The sequence below is a fragment of the Chiloscyllium punctatum genome, chromosome 38 (assembly GCF_047496795.1).
Source record: "Chiloscyllium punctatum isolate Juve2018m chromosome 38, sChiPun1.3, whole genome shotgun sequence".
NCBI classification, from domain to species: domain Eukaryota; kingdom Metazoa; phylum Chordata; class Chondrichthyes; order Orectolobiformes; family Hemiscylliidae; genus Chiloscyllium; species Chiloscyllium punctatum.
This window is the reverse complement of record NC_092776.1, coordinates 17,906,405-17,930,307: the sequence shown is the minus strand read 5'-3', so window position 1 is coordinate 17,930,307 and position 23,903 is coordinate 17,906,405. Positions and strand designations below refer to the sequence as shown.

At 39.3% G+C, this 23,903-nt stretch overlaps 1 protein-coding gene across 6 annotated transcripts in view; it reads left to right on the top strand.

Annotated features, from left to right (window-relative positions):
* Positions 1–9,550, top strand: part of gpam (glycerol-3-phosphate acyltransferase, mitochondrial) — a 92,448-nt gene extending 82,898 nt beyond the window's left edge. For 5 of the 6 annotated variants that reach the window (XM_072557313.1, XM_072557308.1, XM_072557312.1 and 2 more), the window contains 3 exons: positions 679–747; positions 2,288–2,346; positions 2,897–9,550. In XM_072557313.1, the coding sequence (XP_072413414.1) occupies positions 679–747; positions 2,288–2,346; positions 2,897–3,010 (242 nt within the window). In that variant the 3' untranslated portion in view covers positions 3,011–9,550. The remainder of the gene's footprint in view (positions 1–678; positions 748–2,287; positions 2,347–2,896) is intronic. The other variant, XM_072557309.1, reaches the window with a different exon arrangement.
* Positions 9,551–23,903: the final 14,353 nt, after the last annotated feature.

Here is a 23,903-nt window from a genome sequence, read left to right as displayed (position 1 = left end):
GAATGGAAATCACGGAGCTCAAACTGAGTGTCAGTGAACAGATTATTAACCTTCAAAACAAATCATAAAAATCATACCTAATAATTGTAAATAAATCTTTGAAAGAAAATATGTTTTGGTCGGTATATTGGTGTAATAGCTGTTCTCTTTGTTCAGCTGGTCAAGCAGCATCCGAGGAGCAGGAGAATCGACATTTCAAGCATAAGCCTCATTCCTTATGAAAGGCTTCTGCTCGAAACGTCGATTCTCCTGCTCCTGAGATGCTGCCTGACCGGCTGTGCTTTGCCAGCATCACACTCTTGACTCTGATCGTCATCATCTGGAGTCCTTACTTTGTCCTAGCTCTCTGTTCAGCCTGGTCGCCAGCTGTGTCAAATAATTTCTTAAAATTCAGCACTAAACTGTAACTGCTTTCATTAGAGAGTTTTTTCCATAACCATAATCAATTATAAACAATTATAAAAGAGTTACTGTGAATTTTACATTCCTTCTCAAACAATAGTTTATTCATCAATTGATTATGGTTGATGGAAAAAAACTCTCTAATTGATTATGGTTGATGGAATGCTTCACAAAATAAAGGAGAAACTAAATATGCAATCTGATATTCTGTAATAATCTGTTTTCATGTGTAAATGGCTATGTTATTAGTTTTCAGTAATATCTCTTGTTTTTCAGAAGCTGAATACATCAGCAACTTTCACAAGTATCTGTTATCCAGAACAGAAATGAAGGTTGCAGTATTTGGTGGGTTCAAATAAATACGTTATGTTACTATTATCTCAACTTCTATCTTATTTACACAGAGTGAGTGAAATGCATCCAGGAACTTCTAAATTTAATGATTATTATTCATTTCTGCACATATTAAAGATCAATCCTAATCTTTCTGATGTTTTATATTTGCCTGTTAAGAAAAATCCTATTACAGTTTATAAAGTAAACCAGAAATAGCTGATTGAGTTTTGGCTTAACTTTTAAATCATAGGACAGCCCATATAGCAATACAGCATTCCCTTAGTACTGATGTAAACCATTAACCCAGATTTTGTGTTCAAATGCTAGAGTTAGACTTAAACCAAAAGCTTCCTGAGTCTGTGGCTAAAGTAAACTGTAGTAGTGCTGAGTGATATTTAATAAATTCTAGTCATCACCCTGCAGGGAAAACAAAGGTCAAAATTATTTTGGACAAAAGAACGCAGAAGACAGTCATCTTGGAACAAGAATATGCTGCTACCAATTTACATGTTATCCCAACTTGCACTGTTTCTAACCATTTAACACTGATGAACCCCAGACAGTACTCGACTTTGTGGTTTTAACGAAAACAAGTCAGCATAAACTGTTGGTTCTTCTCAGCAAAATAATACATGCTACATACTATTGTATAGGTTGACTAGAGTATACATATACAGAACAACCTCGGTTATCCGAACGTCAATTACCCAAATTTCCGATTATCCGAACAAGATCTTAAGGTCCTGTAAAAATGTTATTTATTATCCGAACACTCAGTTATCCAAACAAATATTCCTTGCCTGTCTTGTTCAGGTAATCGAGGTTGTTCTGTAATTACAGATTAATTTGATAAGATCGTGGCTGATCTGATTGCTCAACATTTTCGACTACCCCCAATAATCTTTCACCTTCTGGTTTATCATAAATCTAATTGTGTCTTAAAAATGTGTAATAATTCTTCCTGAAGAAGCAGTGGAAGCAGACTTCCAAAGAGACTAAACCTTCTAAGAGGCACAATTTATCCTTATTTGTCTTAAATGGGCAACCCTATTTATTTAGCATTGACCCCCATTTCTAGATTCTTCCAAAAGAGGAAGCATCCTCTCCACGTGCACCCTTTAGGACCTGTTGTAATCTTATAATTATATGTTTCAATTGTTGTTACCTCTTTTTCAATGACATGTCTGAGTCTAGCCTGTCCAGCCTTTCCTACTGGGTAACCATTCTACTAGAAGAATCAAGGCTTTAAAAAGGATGGAATGGCATCAGTTTGTGCCTTTGTTTTCCTTGATTTGAAGCTGAAAATACAAAGGAACAATAAAATCTACAAATTTATCTTGTCAAGTAGCAACTAAACTCTGTCTTCAGCAAGCATTTTCCTACAACAATTAAGACTATGACAATAAAGGAATGCAAATCCATTGTAGCACTGGAGTAGCATATTGTGCCTTACTTGGTGTATTACTCTAGCTGTATAACATGTCCTATAACTTACCACATGTAACAACAGCGATCATTTCCTGGTTCAAGACTTTTCCTTTTCCTGTAGGTGAGAGTGCCACCTTCTGCCTTGCAAAAAGTGCAGTGAAGACTCTTAAAGATCTCGGGGTATGTACTACATTCCACGATCCCTTTCATTGAGTTCTGAAGTACTGCATGAATGATTTACTAAGCCCAAGTTAATTTATAGTTTCATCAACTTGTAAGTGTGAAATACAGATTGAAGCTGCAAGTTATGACCTAGTCATCCTGGAACATTCAGAAGCAGTGTGCACCACAAATATAGTAATGATAGTCTACGGTTTCTAACAGCAACAAAGGTGTGCAAATTCTTTGGAAGTGGTAGATTAAAGACTGAAGTAGTTATAGTCCTTCCTTACTGGTCAGGAAAATTGTTTCACCCCTGCCTGTACAGGACCTTCCTATAATCTATTTGTTAAATTGTCCCAAGAAATAATCCTTCAAGACAACAGCTGGTGTTGTGAGCTTTTTAGAAAATTATCACACTTGTGATCAGATGTAATTGTGAGAAGTGAATATCATGGTTCCTGCAAGCTGTGTGTTTGCATTAAATTGTCAAGTGTTTCATAGAAAAGTCAAATGTCATGTGTTTTATAAAATCACCAAATATATAATACAAATAATTCTGCCTGTCCAGGTTTTCAAAGTTCAGAAGAATGGGTGCTCCACCTTGGAATTGAGCAACACCTTTCTACCTCTCATCAATCAACAGAAACTGCTGGAATACATCCTTAAATTTACGACAGAATAGAAAGTGCTGGGCAAAGTGGTGCAAATGGTGATTTATTGATTTGGACTGATTAACCCATTTGAATTGCAAATTGACATTTAAAAACAGAATTGAATATTTCACTTGCTGCATTTTCTAATTTGATTTTTTTTTCCACTTTTACTGAAAAGCACATGGCTGGATGTCTTTCTTACCCATACAATCAAAGCTAACATAGCATTCCCCTTGGTGTCACCTATCTGTGTCTTTTGATGCGGGTATATGAAAGTATATTTCCCTAAGAGGTGATTGCCATCATTGCTGCTGATCTGTTGGATACACTGATATTTTATGGCAGCCCAAGAAACTGCATATGTTTGTTTGACCTCTATTACTTATGTAATTTATGCTTGTTTACACTATTTCTGATAAATTGAGTCATAGGCCATAGGTTGTAGTGTCAAATTCAGCAATAATGAATGAGGTATCAAGTCATCAAGGTTCTTAGGACACTGAGGAGCATGTTGCCATGTGAGAGAGCCATTTGCTAAAACATTTTGCTGTGCTAAAACCTAAGTGATCTAACACTGTGAGTTCTATTAAGATTAGGCTGTGGGCTTTCCTTGCAAATAATGGTTTTGATCAGCATCTACCATTCTCCAGACTTCATATCAATACCTTCAATACAATACAATTGTTTTATATTTGGGAGTGACTCTGAGTGCTGGTTATAGACTTAATAAGAAATCTTTACCCAAACTTTAACACCAACCACATTCTGGTGGAAGATCGCCTATCTTGAAAGATGACAGTTTTTAGAATAATTTATAAATTCTATGACACAATGTCTGCTACCCAATGCACTTACAAAAGATATGTTACATTAAAGTCATCTTTTAGATTCTTGTATAGGGCCCTGACCCCTCCAGGTAGCTGATGGTTATATTAAAAATGGTTATCTTATTAAAGATATTTCTTTCCATCTTCCATTTGGCAACCCATTCCCATGCATGGTTCCAAAATAGGGGACAGCATCTGACTTGGCCCCTGCTTTTTGCCATGCTGCATGAAACAGCGATACCAAGAAATATGTGACAAATTTGTGAGTTCATGTGACCTCAGCTGCACACTATAAATGAATAATCCAGACTGAAATATGCTTCTTCTCACCACTCCCATCCCCCAGCTCATGCATGTTTTGTCTGTTTCTTTTATTCCCCTTTCTTATCCCTGTCTTTCTGATCTCTTCTCTTCTTCTCCTCTGTCCCCTCCTCTTCCCCCCCCCCCCCCTCTCCGACCTACCCAACACCACCATTTTCCTGACTCTTCAGTCTGGCCAAATTGATATTGGGTACTTGCTGTTTGAGGTGTAATAATTACCAATCTATGCTCAAAAACACTGTCCTGTAAAAAGGACTAATTATATTAACAGTTATTTGATCTATACTTTGTGTGTGCTGTATCTCAAATTACAGATTGCTTTAGGCTTGTTGAAAAACACGTACTTTGATTAAATCCAAAGTACTTAGTGACCAAGACAAAAGCCATATAAACTTCAAAAAGGCCAAATGTTTACATTACTTGTACCTTGGCAATAAGGTAGTCATTCCAATAGTTGTGTCTATTTTGGGGCAAGCAATATGCTATAAGAATACTGTGCATGGCTACTAATCTATAGACTATTAAGTTCAAATCCCAGCCTTGACAGAATTGTCACTAACCAATCGTTGCATTGCCCTTCTCCCAACATTCAGATTGCCCATTGTATGATAACCATATACGTGGCGATATGGAGGGGGAGATAAAATAGTTTTTACACCATCCTAAGTTTTTCAATGTGCATTTGTTCCTACCTGATTAAAGATCAACCCTGGCTATGTGTGAAGTCTGCAACAGAATTACAACCAACAGTTTTTAAAGTATGGTACCAGGGAATGGAACCATATGAACTTTTCATGATCTTATTAAAGCAAACACTACAATATAGAGTCCAACTCATTCCTTTGATGGTGCACATCAACCTTAACTTTCTCGTACATGCCAGGACTGTGTGGGCATAAAATTCTTACAATCTGCAATATTTTGTCTTTTCCCTCTTAAAGAAGAGACTTTCTAACCTGAAGTTTTAGGCTTGCAATATCATCAGTAAGAAAAGTTGATTTATGTAAGCTACACTTCCAGCTTGAAACAGTGTAGTGAACGAATTGCAACTGGAATAATGGTGGACCACCTCCTTACAGATATTTAATGAGAAAGCATTTCAATATCATTTATGAAGGCTGGGATTAGGAAACCACTTTGTTGCTGTGATATGTGTAAATACTGTGATCCATTAACACTTTGTACAGTTTATTTTATTGTGTATCTATTTATTGAAGGTCTCAGCTATTCCCTTTTCATTGAGTTAACATGAACTCATGCTGATTTGAATCTTGGGAGAAAAGAAGTTAGGCCTTAATGGTTAAATTTCCACAACATATAACTGAATAAGTTAAATCACTGTTGTGGAAAACATTACCTTTGTGTTAGACCAAAGATTTTCCACAACCTAGTTGCACTGTATTTTAGCTTGTATTTGTTCATTTTTGTGAATGTCCATTTCTAATATATGCAATATGTTATGTATGTAAAAAGATGATACAAAGTGCTGCATTATTTGATGTTTCGATTTTATGAGTGAATGACTGCAGAACTGGCAAGTTGAATTTCTGCCTTGTGTTTGGGTGGGGGTGGAATTGTACCGTATGCATGGTGTAGGATGGGGTTCAAAGAAGAAATGCATATGCTGTAAATACAAAATAAAAGCAGAAACGTTAACTGTCTTTTCTCTTTCAGATGCTGACTGGCCTGCTGGCATATTCCCAGCAGTTTCTAATTTTCATTCAAGTGTATGGTTTGTTTATACCCAAGAGACCTTTTCTTTTAACTTGTTTTAGCTGTTTAAAATCAGTTTCATGTTACAGTATCAGGGTAAGAAAAGACTGGAAGATTTATTTCTAGAAGTAGGATATTGATGTACAGACAGCTTAGAAATATTGGGTTGTATAAGTTGAACTTTTATGTTGGTGAGAACAAAATTCTCACATTCTGAAAATAAATTTAAAAATATTTTAAAGGTAATGAGGTGAATGTGCAGCAGATTTTAACTTACTGAAAAGCAATAGCTGGAAACAGTTGCACTGATCAGTTAAGCTCAGGACTGTGACATAACCTAGATTACTAGAAGCCTTAATTATTTGGTGCTTCCAAAATTAAGAAAGATCTTAGACCATTATTAAAGCCATATAGGAAACAAATGTGTCATGGATAAAAACACAATATTACAGCAGTTCACTGTCATTTTACAGTATTTACTTTGTTGTCTGCCATTTGCTATATTCTGTTTCTTGAAATCAAAATTGATGCAAAATTCAAGATAATTGAGATGTTTTGGCAAAGACCAACTGTGTGGAGAAGGCCCTCTTACCATTTCAAATTATTTTGAACATGGCAATCGTCACATTCAGCAAACCAATGGAATATTTAAGTCTAAATATCAGTAAAGCCATGAAATTAAAATAATTCACCTTTCATCAACCAGGTTTCTACCTTATCCTCCTGAAAGCTACAATGGATGAATTGGTTGGAATACCTGAATTCCATTAACCTTCCAGTAGCCTCCTGAAAGTGACATCTCTTCATAATTGGGCCTGGCCTTTGCGGTCTGAGTGTCAACATACAGGTTTTTTGCAATCGTAACCAATCCTGTCCTTGCTTGACAACAGCAACTACATTCATCCAAGCAGAGAGATTTCACACTGGGGCAAGGAGTCAGGATTGAGATCAAGAGCAGAAATCCCAGCCAATTTATCCCCCAACCATAGCCACAAAACACTGAAGCTGAGAACAGCTGAGTCAGCATACTCTAGAAAGTTAAACCTGTGACTGGATCTTTGTAGTCTGGAACTATTGTTATGGCACATTGCATATTTAGTGAACCACATGGGATTTCCATTGAATGCATGTTAGAGGTAGTTGAATGTTTGTCCTTTTTATGTATCGCTAAGATTCCAATTTTGACTAACTACATTAAACAAATATTGCTAAGTTTTCAGTAATATCATGAAGTGAAGGAAAGTAAGTAAAAGTATAAAACAGAAAAAGGTCTAACTCAATGTTGGGGCTTAGTTGTATGTAAGTGATCTTGTCAATGTATATACCAGTGGATGATCTTGACCTTGAAACCGTGAAGGATTTATTCTTCAATTCATGTATCACACAATGTCACTTTTTACCCTATAAGGTCAATCTCTGACAGACTGCTGCAGTCACTCATTTGTTTAGTTCCAACTTGGTAATGGAAAAGGTTAATTGAGGAGGTTAACTGCTTTCTTTAGTTTACAAACTGATGATTGAGTGGCATTGTTTAAAATGTTACAAAATTTTATTTTAATTTAGTCCAAGGATGTTGCCAATTTAGCAGTGGATGAAAATTTGAATGTTAAGATCAAACGTAAAGATTGAGGTTGCAGTGTTCTTGGACAAAGAGGACTTGGATTCAACCTATCTTGCTACAAGTGCTGGCAACTGCAGTGTTCATTCAGTTCTGTCTAAGCTATTGCATGGAATTGCGTTTTGACTATCAACTAATGTCTGCCAAGGAGAATGAACCTTTTTGGTTATTCTATTTATTGTTATATAAGCACAGTTATTTTTACCCATTCGAGATAGGTATTTAATATGCCATTAAAATACTTCAGATCAGTGCGATATTTTGAAGATTATTGACCACTAAAGCTCAGATGTACAAAAAGAAGCTGCTTGTTAGGAATCTCAACATTTGGGAATGTGACCCAAACACTAGTTATTGCTCAGGACACAATCATTACTGCAGAAGCAAAAAAAAGGCAGTGACTTTATTTATGTACAGTTTGGGCTGTTTTGTCTCTCCGTAGCTTTCTTGATAGAGAGGGAAAAAGTGGAGAACGAGAAAATGTGCAAGTGCTGAAACCATTTGACTGTTGTGACCTTGATGTTTGAATTGCAAATTCAAGGAGACTATCCTTAAAAAGCACATGTCTTGTTTGAGGGAAACTGTTTCATCACCTCTGTGAAATAAAAGTTTATAAAATAGTTTTGTGCTGTTTTCTTCAATGTACTGACCTAGCAGATATTTGTCAGTAGCTTGTAAACTCAATATGTACCCTAAGTTTCTTGCACCATTGGTTTTGATAAATCTGTCCAAAAACATATGGCAACAACTGTTCTCTTCGGGATCGATGCACAAGAGAAAAACTAATTTATTTAATTTTGCGTTAACGCCTGCTTCTGTTTTTCCTGGACTTCCATGTGAAACAAAAATAAAATGGGGAAAGTGAACACAAACCTTGGCCTATTATGGGCTAAAGCACAAATAGGAGTTTTACTCTGTGCTGACCCTATAAAGTCAACTAACTTTTAGCCAAATTTAGAGGTTTTAGTTATGAGGAATGGTTTGGGAAGTTAAAGGATTTGTTAAGCTAGTACAGAGGAGGTTTAACTGTTTCTAACAGAAGTTTTAAAAATGGTGATGAAATTAGAATTCTGTTGTGGAGGTTTTTGGTTTTCTAACCTTTTGCAACTTTGGAAATCCTGTAGAAGCAACTTTTATTCCAGAAATGGTCATTTCTACAAGGTTCATGATAACCTTGCACTTTGATATCAGAACTCTTCCAAAATTAAACTCTGCTAACCACTGGTTAGCCAATTAGTATCAAGCTCAGGAGAGTCAGATGAATAAGAACATAAAAAATAAAAGAGAAGTTAGATTTTTGTTTGCACAAAGGTTTACTGGAATATTTTTAATTTCCCAAATCAATAAAACATAGACTATAACAATGGAAGTAGAAATGGACAAATAGTTGAAAAAGAGCAATATATGACAGTAGAGGGTTGTGGAATACAATGGGATAGTTCCAGTTGAAGGACTGGCATTGGTGAGATGGATCAAATGGTCTTTAATCTGATCTATACTTTCTGATTCTGTTAGAATAAATGTGATAAATTGCTGACCAATGATTGATGCTAATCTTAAACAATTTTCTTTTGTGTTATAATTTTTTTCCTGTACTGTAATAACATTCAAGGTCATTGGCCATTTTTCTACAATTATGCTCAAGTATTGTATTTTAATGCAATGTATACTCAAACTCAAGAAGAAAGGTGGTCAAAATGCAAATTTTCCACAAGGACAAAAGGCGCTAAGTGACTTATTAGCTTGTCTCTAGTAATTGATGAGCACCTCACACCTGTTTGAATATCTGTGTCTCCAGATGTCAGTGTTATTGTCTGGCAGGTCATCCTTTTTGGTTAGGACACAAGGAAAGAAAGATTAAAGCAAGGGTTAGTAATAGAAGCAAGCTTTACTGGCATAGAAATTTAACTTGCAGTACGTTTGGTTTGATTTACTTTGTTTTAAGTAAAGGCACCTGATTTATATGGGCAAGTGTGGCATGTTTATTATTCTATATTGTGCAAAGATAAGTTGAACTGATTGAAATAAGTGAGCCAATCATAACTAATGTTGTTCATTGACTGTGAAATAAAGCAGGTTAACAATTCTTATCTCATCTGTACTGTTTTGTCTTTTCTCATCCACCCTCAAAATGGTTGAAATGTTATGTTTATATAACAGTTATAAATAACTGGTTTATACATCAAGGGAATTACATCCATTGGTTTGCAGTGTGGAGATTTGTTTCAGATTAAACCCAATTGTTAGACTGGCCAAGGTGAACAAACTGAGCATATACCACAATTCTGGCCTGGGCTTTTCCTGATTGCTGCTTTTCTACTTTTCTTCCTTTCTCCTCTAAATCTTTACTCCCTTATAGTCATAGAGCCATACAATATAGAAACAGATCCTTCAGTCTGAATCATCCATGAAGACCAAGTATCCCAAACTAAAAATCCCACTTGCCTGTGTTTGGCCCATATCCTTCTCAACCTTTCCAATTTGTGTACCTATTTAAATGTCTTTTAAATGTTGTAACTGTACCTGCATTTACCACTTCCTCTGGCAGTTCCTTCCATGTACAAATCACACTCCGTGTGAATAAGTTGTCACTCAGTCCCCTTTTAAATCCTTCTCCTCATACTTTAAAGATATGTCCTCTAGTTTTTAGTTCCTCTACCCTAGAGAAAAGACCTTTGCTGTTCATCTTATCTGTGCCCCTCATGATTTTATAAATCTCCATAAGCTCAATCCTCAATCTCCTACCCTCCACTGAAAGAAGTCCTAGCCTATCCAGCCTCTTCTTAGAACTCAAACCTCCAGTCCCATCAACATTCTTATAAATATTTTCTGAACCCTTTCCATTTCAATATTATCCATCTTATAGCAGAGCGAGCAGTACTGTACACAGTATTCTGAAAGTGGCCTCACCAACGTCCTGTATAACTGCAATAAGACATCCCAACACCTATACTCAATGGTCTAAGCAATTAGGGTAAGCGTGCTAAATGCATCTTAACCACCCTACCTTTGATGCAAATTTCCAAAGAAATATGTACTTGAACCCCTCAGTCTCTGTTTGACAGCACTACTCAGGGTCATGCCATTAACTGTGTTAGTCATGCCCTTGCAACACCCCTCATTTATCCAAATTAACCTCCATCTGCCACTCCTCAACCTATCGGCCCAATTGATCAAAATCCCTTTTTAATCTTAGATAACCTTCTTCACTGTCCACTATAACCACAGGTTTTGGTGTCATCCTCAAGCTTACTAACCATGCTTCCTAAATTCTTATCAAAATCATTTATATAAGTGACAAAGTGGACCCAGCACAAATCCCTGCAGTCACAAGCCTCCAGTCTGAAAAACAGCCCTCCACCACCAACCTCTGTCCCCTACCATTAAGCCAATTGGCAACCTCTTCCTTAATCCCACGTCATCCGTAACTGGTGATTGGTCAGAGTTTTCCAAGCAATACCAACCTTCTGTGAAAAGAAATTCTTCCTCACTTGCCTTAAATGGGAGACCCTTTAGTAAAAGCAGTCCCTAGTTCCACTGTTCCATGTAGAGCAACACCGCCCCCCTTGGCATCTAACCTGTCAAGTCCCCTCAGAATCTTGTATGTTGCAATAAAGTTGTCTGTCATTCTTCTAGATTCCAGTGTATGATGATTTGGCATCTCAATATAAACTGGCTGAGCTGTTGAGCTAATGTGATCACATGTTTAAAATTTAATCATGGTTCCACATTAATACAAGCTAAAATGGGAAATCGCACACCATTTTTGTAAGGGAGTCATTTTGAAGATAAAAAGTGACATTGTTAAAAACCAGCAGAGTAGATTGCAATGGTGCAAACTCAAATGATTCAATAATTTGGATCAACATTGTGCTTTTCAAAGTAAATTGTGGTATAATTTTTCACTACCAGCCAAACTCAGCATCCCAGTGCAGTGCACTGTGACCTGATGTCTCTGTACAAGGTATCTTCAGGTGTGACACAAAATTTTATTTACATTTTGCTTTAAACGTTGTAGTCAATGACATGGTGGGAGATTTTGATCATTCTGCAGAATGGCATGGAAAATATGGAATTTCAAATTAACCTCTACACTGAGCCAGTTTAAACTATACTTCTCAAAATGTGAAGTTGTTAGTTTTGGAATGGAGAATGTAAGAACAGAATATTATTGAAATAGAGAAAATCTACAGAAGCTGAACACAAAGGAACTTAGGAGCACACACCAGCACACTGGTGTAGCAAGTAATCAGGAAGTCTAATACACTGTTACCCCTATTTCAACAGTGTTGGTATATAAGAGTGAGGAAGTCTTACTGCAACTGTGCCAGGTGATACCACATGCAGAGCACTGTGAGCAGTTTTAGTCCCTTTGCAAAGGAAAAGATACTTAATTTGGAAGAGGGATGGTATGGAATGAAGTAGGAAAAGAGAGAGTAGGCAAAACAGGAAGAACAGATGGACAGAAACAGAACGGCAAACAAAGAGAGAGAGAGACAGGCAGAGAAAGGGAAGAAAAGAATCAGGGAGGGACAAACACACAGAAAGAGAGATAGAAAAACAGTGCAGACTGGGACAAGAGAGAGGAAGGAATAGAGGTGAAACAGTTGGAGAGAAACCGAAGGAGGTATAGAGTTGGGAAATAGAAAAGACGGGAGCAATAGAGAGATTGAGAAACAGAGGATTGTAGCATTCAGGGAGGAACAGAGAGGGAGAAGCCAAAATGGAGACACAAATGAGAAACAATGAGGGAGCAAGAGATGGGGACAAACAGATGAGGACAAAGAAGGAAGGAAAATGGAGAGTGATAAACAGTCTGAGAGACAAAATAAGAAAAAAAAGACAGTGGGAGAATCAGGGTTCATGAAAGAAACTGATATAAAGAGTGGGGAGAAACAAAGAAAAACAAAGGGTTGGACAGAGAATGGGAGAAGAAAGTGTAAAACAGATAGGGCTAATAGTGATGCAGAAAATGACAGAAACAAACAAAGGGGGAGAAATAGAGTTCAGAAACAGAAAGTGCGAAGTCAAGGGATAGAGAAACAAGAGGAGGGAAGGCAGAAAGGGAGAAATAGAGGAGAAGGAACCAAAGGGGTGATACAGAGATGAAGAGACAGAGCGGGTTAAATAAACAGGTGAAAAAAAGTTTGGGAGAGTCAATATTAGAGAAAGAGAGTGGGAGTAATATAATGGGAAAAACAGATTGGGACAATCATAGAAAAACAGAGAAAAACAAAGAGATCAAAATTCAGAGGGAACAACAGAAGATTAGGAATAATCAGAGAGGAACAGAGAGGGAGAAACAGATGGTACAAACATATGGCAGAAAAACAGAGGGTAAAACAGGGTGAGAAACAAGTAGGGAGAAGAGAGAGCAAGTTAGAAAAACAGGGGAAGCGTAATAGGAGAAACAAAGTGGGGGAAATCATTGAGGGAAAAGCAATGAGGAAGAAACAGGGAGAGAAACAGAACATGAGAAATAAAATGGGAGAGAGAGGGGAACAAAAAGAAACAGGTGTGAAATAAAGATGTGATATGCAGAAAGGAATGCAGTGGGAGTAAAACTTCTCTCTCTTAGTGGTGAGCAACTAAGAGAGAGAAAGAAAATGGGACAAATGCTGTTGGAGAAAGAGAGTGGTAGATTCATTGAGGGAGGACCCAAGTGGAAAATACAGAGGGAGAAAAATAAAGAGTGTTCTCAAAGGGATAGAAGCAGAGAAACTGATGAATAGAAAGACAGATGCCGAAACAGAGAGTGAGAAATAGAGAATCAGCGAGAGAGAAGCAGAGTAGGCAGAACATAAAGGGAAAAATGAATGGGTACAAAGAGACAAGGTGAAAGAGGGGAGAGAAAAGAAAGGGTGAAACAAAATGGGAGAATCAAAGTGGTAGAATCATTGAGGAAAAATAGTGGAAATACTGACAGACAAAATTAAAAAGTGAGAATCAGAGGGAGAGAACCAGAGAATGAAAAATACAGGGTAGAACAGTGGGGGAGAAACAGAGTGAGAAACATAATAGAACAGAAAGAGGAAAGGAGAATGAGAAACAGTGAGAAACAATGGGGGAAAGCAAAGTGGTAGAAACACAGAGGGAGAGATGGAGAAGGAGAAGCAGAGTAGGAGAAACAGTGGGAGAATCAAGGAGGGAGAAACGAAAGGGGAGAAAGCAGAGTAGAAGAAACAAAGGAAAAACAGATGGGGAGAAGGAGAAAGGATAAAACAAAAGGTTGAATACAGGGAGTGAGAAACAGACAGGATAAAACAGATGGAGGCATTAGAGAAGCAGAAACAGATGTGGAAAAACAAATGAATGAGAATCATAATGGGAGAAACAGAGAGTAAAAACAAAAAGTGTAACAGAGGGGTAGAAAAAGAGATGCAGAAACAGGAAGGGTGAAACAAAGCAGGGGAGACAGAGAAAGAGAATCAGATGAGAGAAACAGAGTAAGAAGCAGAGAGGAAAAAACAGACGGAGAAATAGATGTGGGATCTCAAGAGTGAGAAATATTGTTAATAGCATTCTAAAAGGAATAGAGAACCAGAAACCGAGAGGGAGAAACAAGAATGGAGGTATAAATGAGGAGAACTGAGGTGGAGAATGAGAGAGAGAGAAAAACAGGTGACAAGAAGGTAAAATAGAGGGGTAGGCACAAACAGGGATAAACATAGACACAGAACCAGGCAGCAAGAACAAGAGTGGAAGAAGCAAAAAGTGGGAGTAAAATCAAAAAAGAAACAAAGAAGAAGAAACAGAGAGGGAGAATCTGAGAGGGAGAAACAGAAAGAGGGAGAAACAGAAAGAGAGAAACACAGAGAGAGAAACAAATGTGGAGAAAAAGTGAGGGTGAAACTGAGGGTGAGAAACAAGGGAGGAGAAAGAGAACAGGAGAACTAGTGTTGAAGAAACAGAGTGAGACAATCATAGAAAGAAAAATAGAGATGAAGACAGAGGGGGAGAAACAGATGGGGAGAAACAAGGAGGGAGAAACAGATAGGGAGAAACACAGATTGAATAGAAAGAGTGAGAGAGTAAAGCTAACTAGTACAAACAGAGATGCACAAACAGATGGAGAAAAACAAAACAGAAGAAAGTGAGAGTGAGAAACACAGCAAGATAAACAGAAACACATAGTGAGAAACAGAGGGGTAGAAAGAGGGATGCAGAAACAGTGCAGGAGAGGCAGCTGAGGAGAAATAAAGGGTTAGATATGGGGAATTAAAAACAGGAGGATAAAACAGTGGGGGAGAAACTGAGAAACAATGGGAAAGAGAAACAAAGTAATAGGGAGAAAGAGAGAGGGAGAAAGGAGGAGAGAGAAACAAAGTGTTGAATAGAGAGTTAAAAAACACAGAGGGCAGAACAAATGTGGACAAATAGAGATGCAGAAATGATAGGACAAATAGTGCGGGAGAAATAGGAACACTGAAACAGCAAAGAAACCGAGGCAGAAATAGGAAGTGAGAAACAGAGGCAGAAAGAGAGACATGGAAACAGAGAGTAAGAAACAGAACAGTGGAGGGAGAGAAGGAGAAACCAATCAGGAGAAACAGTTGAACAGAAACTGAGATTGTGAAACAGAAGAGGATAAACAGAAGGTAGAGAAAAATACAGAAAAATTGTGGGAGAGAACCAGAGCAGGTGAGAGAGAAGAAGAAATAGAGGAGAAACAGATGGTGATAAACGGAGAAGGAGATATAGGTTTGAGAAATTGAAAGGAAGAAGCAGAGTAGAGACACAGAGGTGGGGAAGCAGTGAGTGGGAAATTGTGGGTTAGTAGCATTCAGGTGAAGCTGAGAGCAAGAAACAAAGAAGGAGAAACAAAAATGGAGACAGAAATGAGAAGAAACAGAGGTGGAGAATCAATGTTCGAGAAATAGAGAAGGTGAAAGAGGGGTAGAAATAGATGGGATTAATACAGAAACACAGATCGAGAAACAGAGCAGAAGACACAAAAAGCTTGAGAAAATATGCTGGAGAAACAGAGAGAGAGAAACAGAAAGTAAGAAACAGGGATAAAAGAAGAGAGTGAAAAGTGAATGGGTAAAACAGTGGGGGAGAAACAGAGGATGAGAAATATAACACAGAACATAGAACATTGAAGTGCAGTACAGGCTCTTCAGCCCTTGATGTTGCACTGATCTGTGGAACCAATCTGAAGCCCATCTGTCCTACACTATTCCATTCTTGTCCACATGCCTATCCAATGACCATTTAAATGCCCTTAAAGTTGGTGAGTCTACTAAGGTGCAGGCAGTGCATTCCACACCCCTACAACTCTCTGAGTAAAGAAACTACCTCTGACATCTGTCCTATATCTATCACCCCTAAATTTAAAGATATGTCCCCTCAGGCTCACCATCATCATCTGAGAAGAAAATGGTCTCACCTTATCGAATCCTCTGATGATCTTATATGTCTCAATTAAGTCGCCTCTCAACCTTCTTCTCTCCAATGAAAACAGCCTCAAGTCCCTCAGCCTTTCCTCATAAGAGCTTCCCTCCATACCAGGCAACATCCTAGTAAATTTCCTGAGCCCTTTCCAAAGTTTCCACGTTCTTCCTATAATGCAGTGACCAGAACTGTACGCAATACTTCAAGTGCGGCCGCACCAGAGTTTTGTACAGCTGAGCATTACCTCGTGTTTCCGATACTCAATCCCCCCGCCAATAAAAGCTAACACACCATATGCCTCCTTAACAACCTTATCAGCCTGAGTGGCAACTTCCAGAGATCAATGTACATGGACACTGAAATCTCTCTGCTCATTTACACTACCAAGAAACTGACCATTAGCCCAGTACTCTTTATTCCTGTTGGTCCTTCCAAAGTGAATCACTTCACACTTGTCCAAACTAAACTCCATTTGCCACCTCTCAGCCCAGCTCTGCAACTTATCTATGTCCCTCTGTAACCTACAACATCCTTTGGCACTGTCCACAACTCCACCGACCTTAACGTCATCCGCAAATTTACTAACCCACTCTTCTACACCCTCACCCAGGTCATTTATAAAGATGACAAACAGCAGTGTCCCCAAAACAGACCATTGAGGTAAACCACTAGTAACTGAACTCTAGGATGAACCAACCATACCCTCTGTCTTCTTTCAGCTAGCCAATTTCTGATCCAAACCAAACATCACCCTCAATCCCATACCTCCGTATTTTGTGCAATAGCCCACCATGGGGATCCTTATCAAACCCCTTACTGAAATCCATACACACCATATCAACCGCTTTACCCTCATCCATCTGTTTGGTCACCTTCTCAAAGAACTCAATAAACTTTGTAAGGCACGACCTACCCTTCACAAAACTGTGTTGCCTATCCCTAATCAACGTATTCCTCTCTAGACGATTATAAATCCTATCTCTTATAATCTTTTCCAACACTTTACCCATAACCAAAGTAAAGCTCACTGGTCTATAATTATCAGGGTTGTCTCTACTCCCCTTCTTGAACGAGGGGTCAACATTTTCTGTCTTCTGGCACTATTCCTGTTGACAATGACAACATAAAGATCAAAGCCAAAGGCTGTGCAATCTCTTTCCTGGCTTCCCAGAGAATCCTAGGATAAATCCCATCCGGCCCAGGGGACTTATCTACTTTCACACTTTCCAGAATTGCTAACACCTCCTCTTTGTGAACCTCAATCCTGCCTAGTCTAGTCTAGTAGCCTGTATCTCAGTATTCTCCTCGATAACATTGTCTGTTTCTAGTGTGAATACTGATGAAAAATATTCATTTAGTGCTTCCCCATCTCCTCAGATTTCACACACAACTTCTCACTACTGTTCTCGATTGGCCCTAATCTTTCTCTAGTCATTCTTTTATTCCTGATATACCTATAGAAAGCTTTAGGGTTCTCCTTGATCCTGTCTGCCAACGACTTCTCATGTCCCCTCCTAGCTGTTCTTAGCTCTCTCCTGGCTAACTTGGAACACTCAAGCACCCGAACTGAGCCTTCACATCTCATCCTAACATAAGCCTTCTTCCCCTTGATAAGAGATTCGACTTTTTTAGTAAATCACAGCTCCCTCACTCGATCACTTCCTCCCTGCCTGACAGGTACATACTTAGCAAGGACACAAGGAGAACGCGCCATTTGGATACAGAACTGACTCAAAAGTAGAAGACAGAGGGTGATGGTGGAGGGTTGTTTTTCAGACTGGAGGCCAGTGGAGTGCCACAAGGATCGGTGCTGGGTCCACTACTTTTCATAATTTATAAAAATGATTTGGATGGAAACGTAAGAGGTATAGTTAGTAAGTTTGCTGATGTCACCAAAATTGGAGGTGTAGTGGATAGCGAAGAGGGTTACCTCACCTTACAACAGGATCTTGAGCAGATGGGCCAATGGGCTGAGAATTGGCAGATGGAGTTTAATTCAGATAAATGTGAGGTGCTGCATTTCGGGAAAGCAAATCTTAGCAGGACTTATACACTTAATGGTAAGGTCCTAGGGAGTGTTTGCTGAACAAAGAGACCTTGGAGTGCAGGTCATAGCTCCTTGAAAGTGGAGTCACAGGTAGATAGTGTCAATGCGTTTGGTATGCTTTCTTTTATTGGTCAGAGTATTGAGTACAGGAGTTGGGAGGTTGTGTTGCGGCTACTTCTGCAATTCTGGTCTCCTTCCTATCGGAAAGATGTTGTGAAACCTGAAAGGGTTCAGAAAAGATTTCCAAGGATGTTGCCAGGGTTGGAGGATCTGAGCTATAGGGGAAGCTTGAATAGGCTAGGGCTTTTTTCCCTGGAGCGTCAGAGGCTGAGGGATGACCTTATAGAGGTTTATAAAATCATGAGGGGCATGGATAGGATAAATAGACAAAGTCTTTTCCCTGGGGTGGGGGAGTCCAGAACTAGAGGGCATAGGTTTAGGGTGAGAGGGGAAAGATATACAAGAGACCTAAGAGGCAACGATTTAACTCAGAGGATGGTACGTTTATGGAATGAGCTGCCAGAGGAAGTAGTGGAGGCGAGTACAATTACAACATTTAAAAGGAATCTGGATGGATATATAAAATAGGAAGGATTTGGAGGGATATGGGCCAAGTGCTGACAGGTGGGACTAGATTGGGTTAGGATATCGGGCTGGTATGGACGAGTTGGACCACAGGATCTGTTTCCATGCTGTACAGCTCTCTGATTCCATGTCACACAGTAGCTGTTCCTTGAATAAGCTCCACATTTCAATTGTGCCCATCCCCTGAAGTTTCCTAAAAACACAGTAACAAACACAGAAAGCAAAACAAAACAAAACAGGAGAGAGAGAGAGAGGAAAAATCAGAGAGGTAGAAACAGATGGATAGAAAAAGAGAGTAGGAAACAGAGAGGGAGAACGAGTGTGAGTATCAGTGTGGAAGAAAGGGAGAAATAAAAACAAAGATGGAGAAAGAGAGTGGAAGGATAGTGTGAAAAACACAACTGGAGAAAATAAGGCTGAGAAACAATATATGACAATGAGGAACAGAGGGAAAAACAGAGAGAAAGAAGCAGCTGGTTAGAAACAAGTGGGAGTGAAGGGATGGAGGGGGCACAAATGGTGAAGGAGAAATAGAAACTGAGAAACAGCAGGAGAGACAGAGCAAAAACAGAAAGAGGAAAACAAAAGGGTAGAAAGAGACATGCAGAAACATGGAGAAACAGCGTTGTAGAAACAGAGATGAGAAACAATGGGAGAGAAACATGGAGGGTGAGACAGATAGTGGAAAGCAGACAGGTAAAAATAGATAGGAAGAAAGGAGGGGGGAGAGTAACATGAGTTGGCTGTTCAGCTCCTTGAGCCTGTTCCGCAATTTAATACAATCATAGCAGGTCACATCCCTACCTCAACTCCACCTTCCTGCTTGCTCTCCATAACCTTCCACCCATGATTAATTAAAAATCTGTTTATTTCCTCCTTCAATTTACTCAATGACCCAGCATCCAACGCACTGTGAAGCAGTGAATTCCACAGATTCTTAACCTTTTGCGACAAGTAATTTTATCACCTCCCTGTTTTAAATCTGTTGTCCCTTATCCTAAAGCTATAGTCTCTCATTCTAGATTACCTGACGTGAAGAAATATCCTCTCTACAACCGCCACGTCAATCCACTTTCGCACCTTATATATACCTCAGTTAAATGTCCTCTCATTCTTCTCATCTCCACAGAATCTCGGCCTCAATTGCTCACTCCACTTTCATAAGACAATTGCTTCACTTCTGGAATCAATCCAGTAAACCTGCTCTGAGTTGCCTCCAATACAACCACATCCCTCTTCAAGTATGGGAACCAGAATTATACACAATACTCCAGGGGGAGTCTCACTCATGCCTTATACAGTTGCAGAATCAGTTCCCTACTTTTATGGGGTAAAAACAATGACTGCAGATGTCTACTCATTTAGCAATACAAGTATAACGCTTTGGTTGCATTGCAGAGAAACCTCGCTTAATAGAAAATCTCTTATTAGAAATAATGGGGTCTATGGGAAAAGTGGGGTGAGGGGCAGACAGCAAATAATATCACTCACAATCGCTCAGAAATCACCCAGAAGTCTTAAAGTAAAATAAAGCACAGCCAGAATGAAGGTTGAAATCATATTTATTAATAAAACGAAATCATATTTAAACAATGTCGGAAATCTCCTCTCTATACAGTACCTCTCCATAGAAAGCTGCTCAGTCGGCAGCTGACATTGGCGCATGTGCAGGACGGTATGAAGGCTGGCGCTGGCGTCGCGCATGCGCAAACACCGGAGCATGCGCAGAATGGAAAGAACACTGGCACGCGCGCAAAATGGCGCACAGACATCAGTGCATGCGCAGAACAAAGTGCATGAACCAATCCTCTTTGGAATCACACTGTTATCAATGGAGGTTAAATGTTCTTCAAAATACCCACTCCTTAAATTTTTCAGTGATGTTTTTGCCAAATCCCCCTGCCGAAATGTGTGTTATCCCAGAACTACCTGCAAATAACAAAATTCCATTTTCCTTCCTGCTGAACCCACTACTAAAACAAATCAGAAAGATACTCAAACGAGAGGAAGACAAAAGAAGTGTTTCAAAGACTCCATGAAGTCTTCCCTTGAGAAATGCTACATAGACATCAATACATGGGAGATCTTCGTTCAGAAGCAACCAACTTGTAGGAAACTCCTGAATAAAGGGACACACCCCTTTGAGAACACTTGTTGGCAAGAAGACGTTTGGAAAAGGAACCAGAGAATGAAATGCCAACAACCTCAAGGCCAAGGATCTCCCAGAAACACTGGCCAAATGTGTAGTCAGTGATGCAACTCTATAGCTTTGACAAATAGGGTTAAGGAGAATTCCATAGGGATTCTACAAATACATTAAGGGCAAAGGAGTAACAAGGGAGAGAATTGGGCCTCTTATAGATCAGCAAGGCCACCTATGTGTGGAACTACAGGAGATGGGGGAGATACTGAATGGGTATGTTGCATCCATGCTTCCAATGGGGAAGGACATGGAAGATATTGAAGTTAAGGAAATAACTAGTGACATCACCTCAGAGGAGGAGGTGCTGGACATCTTAAAATGCATAAAGGTGGATAAATCCCTGGGACCCAATCAGGTGTACCCTAGAATTCTGTGGAAAGTTAGGGAAGTGATTGCTGGGCCACTTGCTGAAATATTTATAGCCACAGGTGGGGTGTCAAAAGACTGGAGGTTGGCTAACATGGTGCAATTATTTAAGAACGGTGGTAAAAAAAAGGCAGGGAACTATAGACCGGTGAGCCTGACTTCATTGGTGGGCAAGTTGTTAAAGGAATCCTAAGGGATAGGATTTACATGTATTTGAAAAGGTAAGGACTGATTAGGGGATAGTCAACATGGCTTTGTGCATGGGAAATCATGTTCCACTAAATTGAGTTTTTTGAAGAAGTAATGAACAGGGTCCTTGACATAATTTGACAGGGTATGATCTGGTTCATAACACCTTGAAAGAAGGGCACTCCTACTATTGATTTTGCTGGGTTTGGGTCCGCAGCAGCTTCATATAGGAAGGTGACCAATTGTAAGGAATTTTCTGTTGAGTTTGTTGAGAAGCAATAGCTTAGATATGATACATTAAGTAATTAGACAAAAAGAAAGTAGGTAATCGTGACAACTGAGGATGTTTCACTGATGCAGGAGGATGAACAGGCAGTTTGACACAATGTGTCAGTCTCATTACAGCTGTGAAGGGAACATCCTGTTCTGTAGCTGAAGTGTTAGGGAAATCTTGCCTCGGCCTTCCTTGACCATTTCAGATCCATCTTCCATCTGAACAAGAAAGCTGCCTGGTGATCACTGCCACCGTCACAGACAGCCCTCTGCTCTGAGCACTTCCTGAGAGATCCTGTTCTGAGGATTGTTAGTTAACACTGTGTAAAATAACCCATTTGAATCCTTCTAGCCAATGGACACAGGAAAACTAGTCACAATGTCAGGACAACTGGTGTCCCTTGCCCACCATCATCTGAAGGTTAGTTTTCAATCTTTTTGGGAATAAAACGTCTATTATCATAAGCATTGCTTTGACAATGAAATACCACATGGCTCCAGATAGTGCCTTGACATCATTTTATGGAAGTAAGTGGTCTTGATGCTCTTTATTGCAGCCTTCCTTTTGTCCTGTTTATGAGAAATTGTCTATATTTAAGGAATACAGGTAACTGTGTAATAGCAGTGAAATGAGATCTCATGCTGCACACAAAAAGAATCAGTTTTAGAGACGCCAATTTTCATCATCACTCCTAAGTCACTAGCATCAATGACCATTTTAGTAGGTTTAGTAAAATCAGAGACGGTCAGCACACAGTCATTTATTTGGATTGCCTTCAGCTTCTTGACAACCGATGGCACTCTGCTGGCTATATCACCTTTGCTTGTTTTTCTAAGAAATCCATTAACTGTGCAGCTATTGTGCTGAAGATAGCCACACATTCCCAATTCGCTCAGAGTCTTAAGAGTCATTAAGATCTGCAGCACAGGAAAAGGCTCTTCTACCCATGATGTCCGAGCTGGTCAAAAACAAGCACCTAACTATTCTAATCTCATTTTCAAGTACTCGGCCCACAGCCTTAGCATTGCAAGTGCACATCCAAACACGTTTTCAATATTATAGAGTTTTTGCCTCTACGACCCTCACAGACAGTAAGTTCCAGTTTCCCACCATCTCTGGGTGAAGTTTTTCCTCACATCTCCTCTAAACCTTCTGTCCCTTACAGTAAATCCATACCTCTCGGTCTTTGATCCCTCCATCAAGGAGAGTATGTTCTTCCTGTCAACCCTATCTATGCACCATATAGTTTTCTCTATCTCAGTCGTGTGCTCTCTCAATATCCTCTACTCTGAGGAAATCAACTTCAGTCTATGACTCTTCCAGCCCAGGCAACATCCTGGTGAATCACCTCTGCACCTTCTCCACTGCAGTGACACTCCACTGACAATGTGGATCCCAGAACTGCACACCATACTCTAGATATGATCTAACTAACATTCTAGATTGTTCTCCCACTTCCTCCCTGCTGTTAAACTCGATGCTTCGATTAATAAAGACAAGTATACCATATGCCTTCTTAATGATTTTATCCACCTGTCCTTATACCTTATGGGACCAGTGTTGCTGCATACATAAGTCCCTCTGATCCTTGGTGCTTCTCAGGTTCCTACCATTCATTCATGTATTCCCTTGCCATGTTTGTTCTGCCCAAGTGCATCACCTCACATTTATCCAGATTGAATTCCATTTGCCACTGATCAGCCCATTTGACCAGCCCGTCAATATCTTCTTATCATCAAAGATTTTGCTTCTTTTTTTTGCAACCCAGTAATTTTTATATAATCTGCAAACTTACTGAATCAGAGATTCCTACAGCACAGAGACAGGCCTTTGGCCCAAACTGGTCTATGCTGAACAAAATGTCCATCCACACTAACCCCATTTCACTGCAGATGGCCCATATCCTTCTAAACCTTTTCCATCCATGTATTTGTCCAAATCCCTTTTAATTATACACTTAATGGTAAGGTCCTGAGGAATGTTGCTGAACAAAGAGACATTGGAATGCAGGTTCATAGCTATCTTGAAAATGGAGTTGCAGGCAGATAGGATAGTGAAGAAGGCGTTTGATATGCTTTCCTTTACTGGCCAGAGCATCAAGATGGGAAGTTATGTTGCGGCTGTACAGGACATTGGTTAGGCCACTTTTGGAATATTGTGTGCAATTCCAGTCTCTTTCCTATGGAAGGATGTTGTGAAACTTGAAAGGGTTCAGAAAAGATTTACAAGGATGTTGGCAGGGTTGGAGGATTTGAGCTATAGGGGGAGGTTGATTAGTGGTGGTGTCGGGTAAATTACAACATGTAAAAGGCATCTGGATGGGTATATGAATAGGAAGGGTTTAGAGGATAGAAGTTTAATATGAGGGGCGAGAAATTTTAAAGA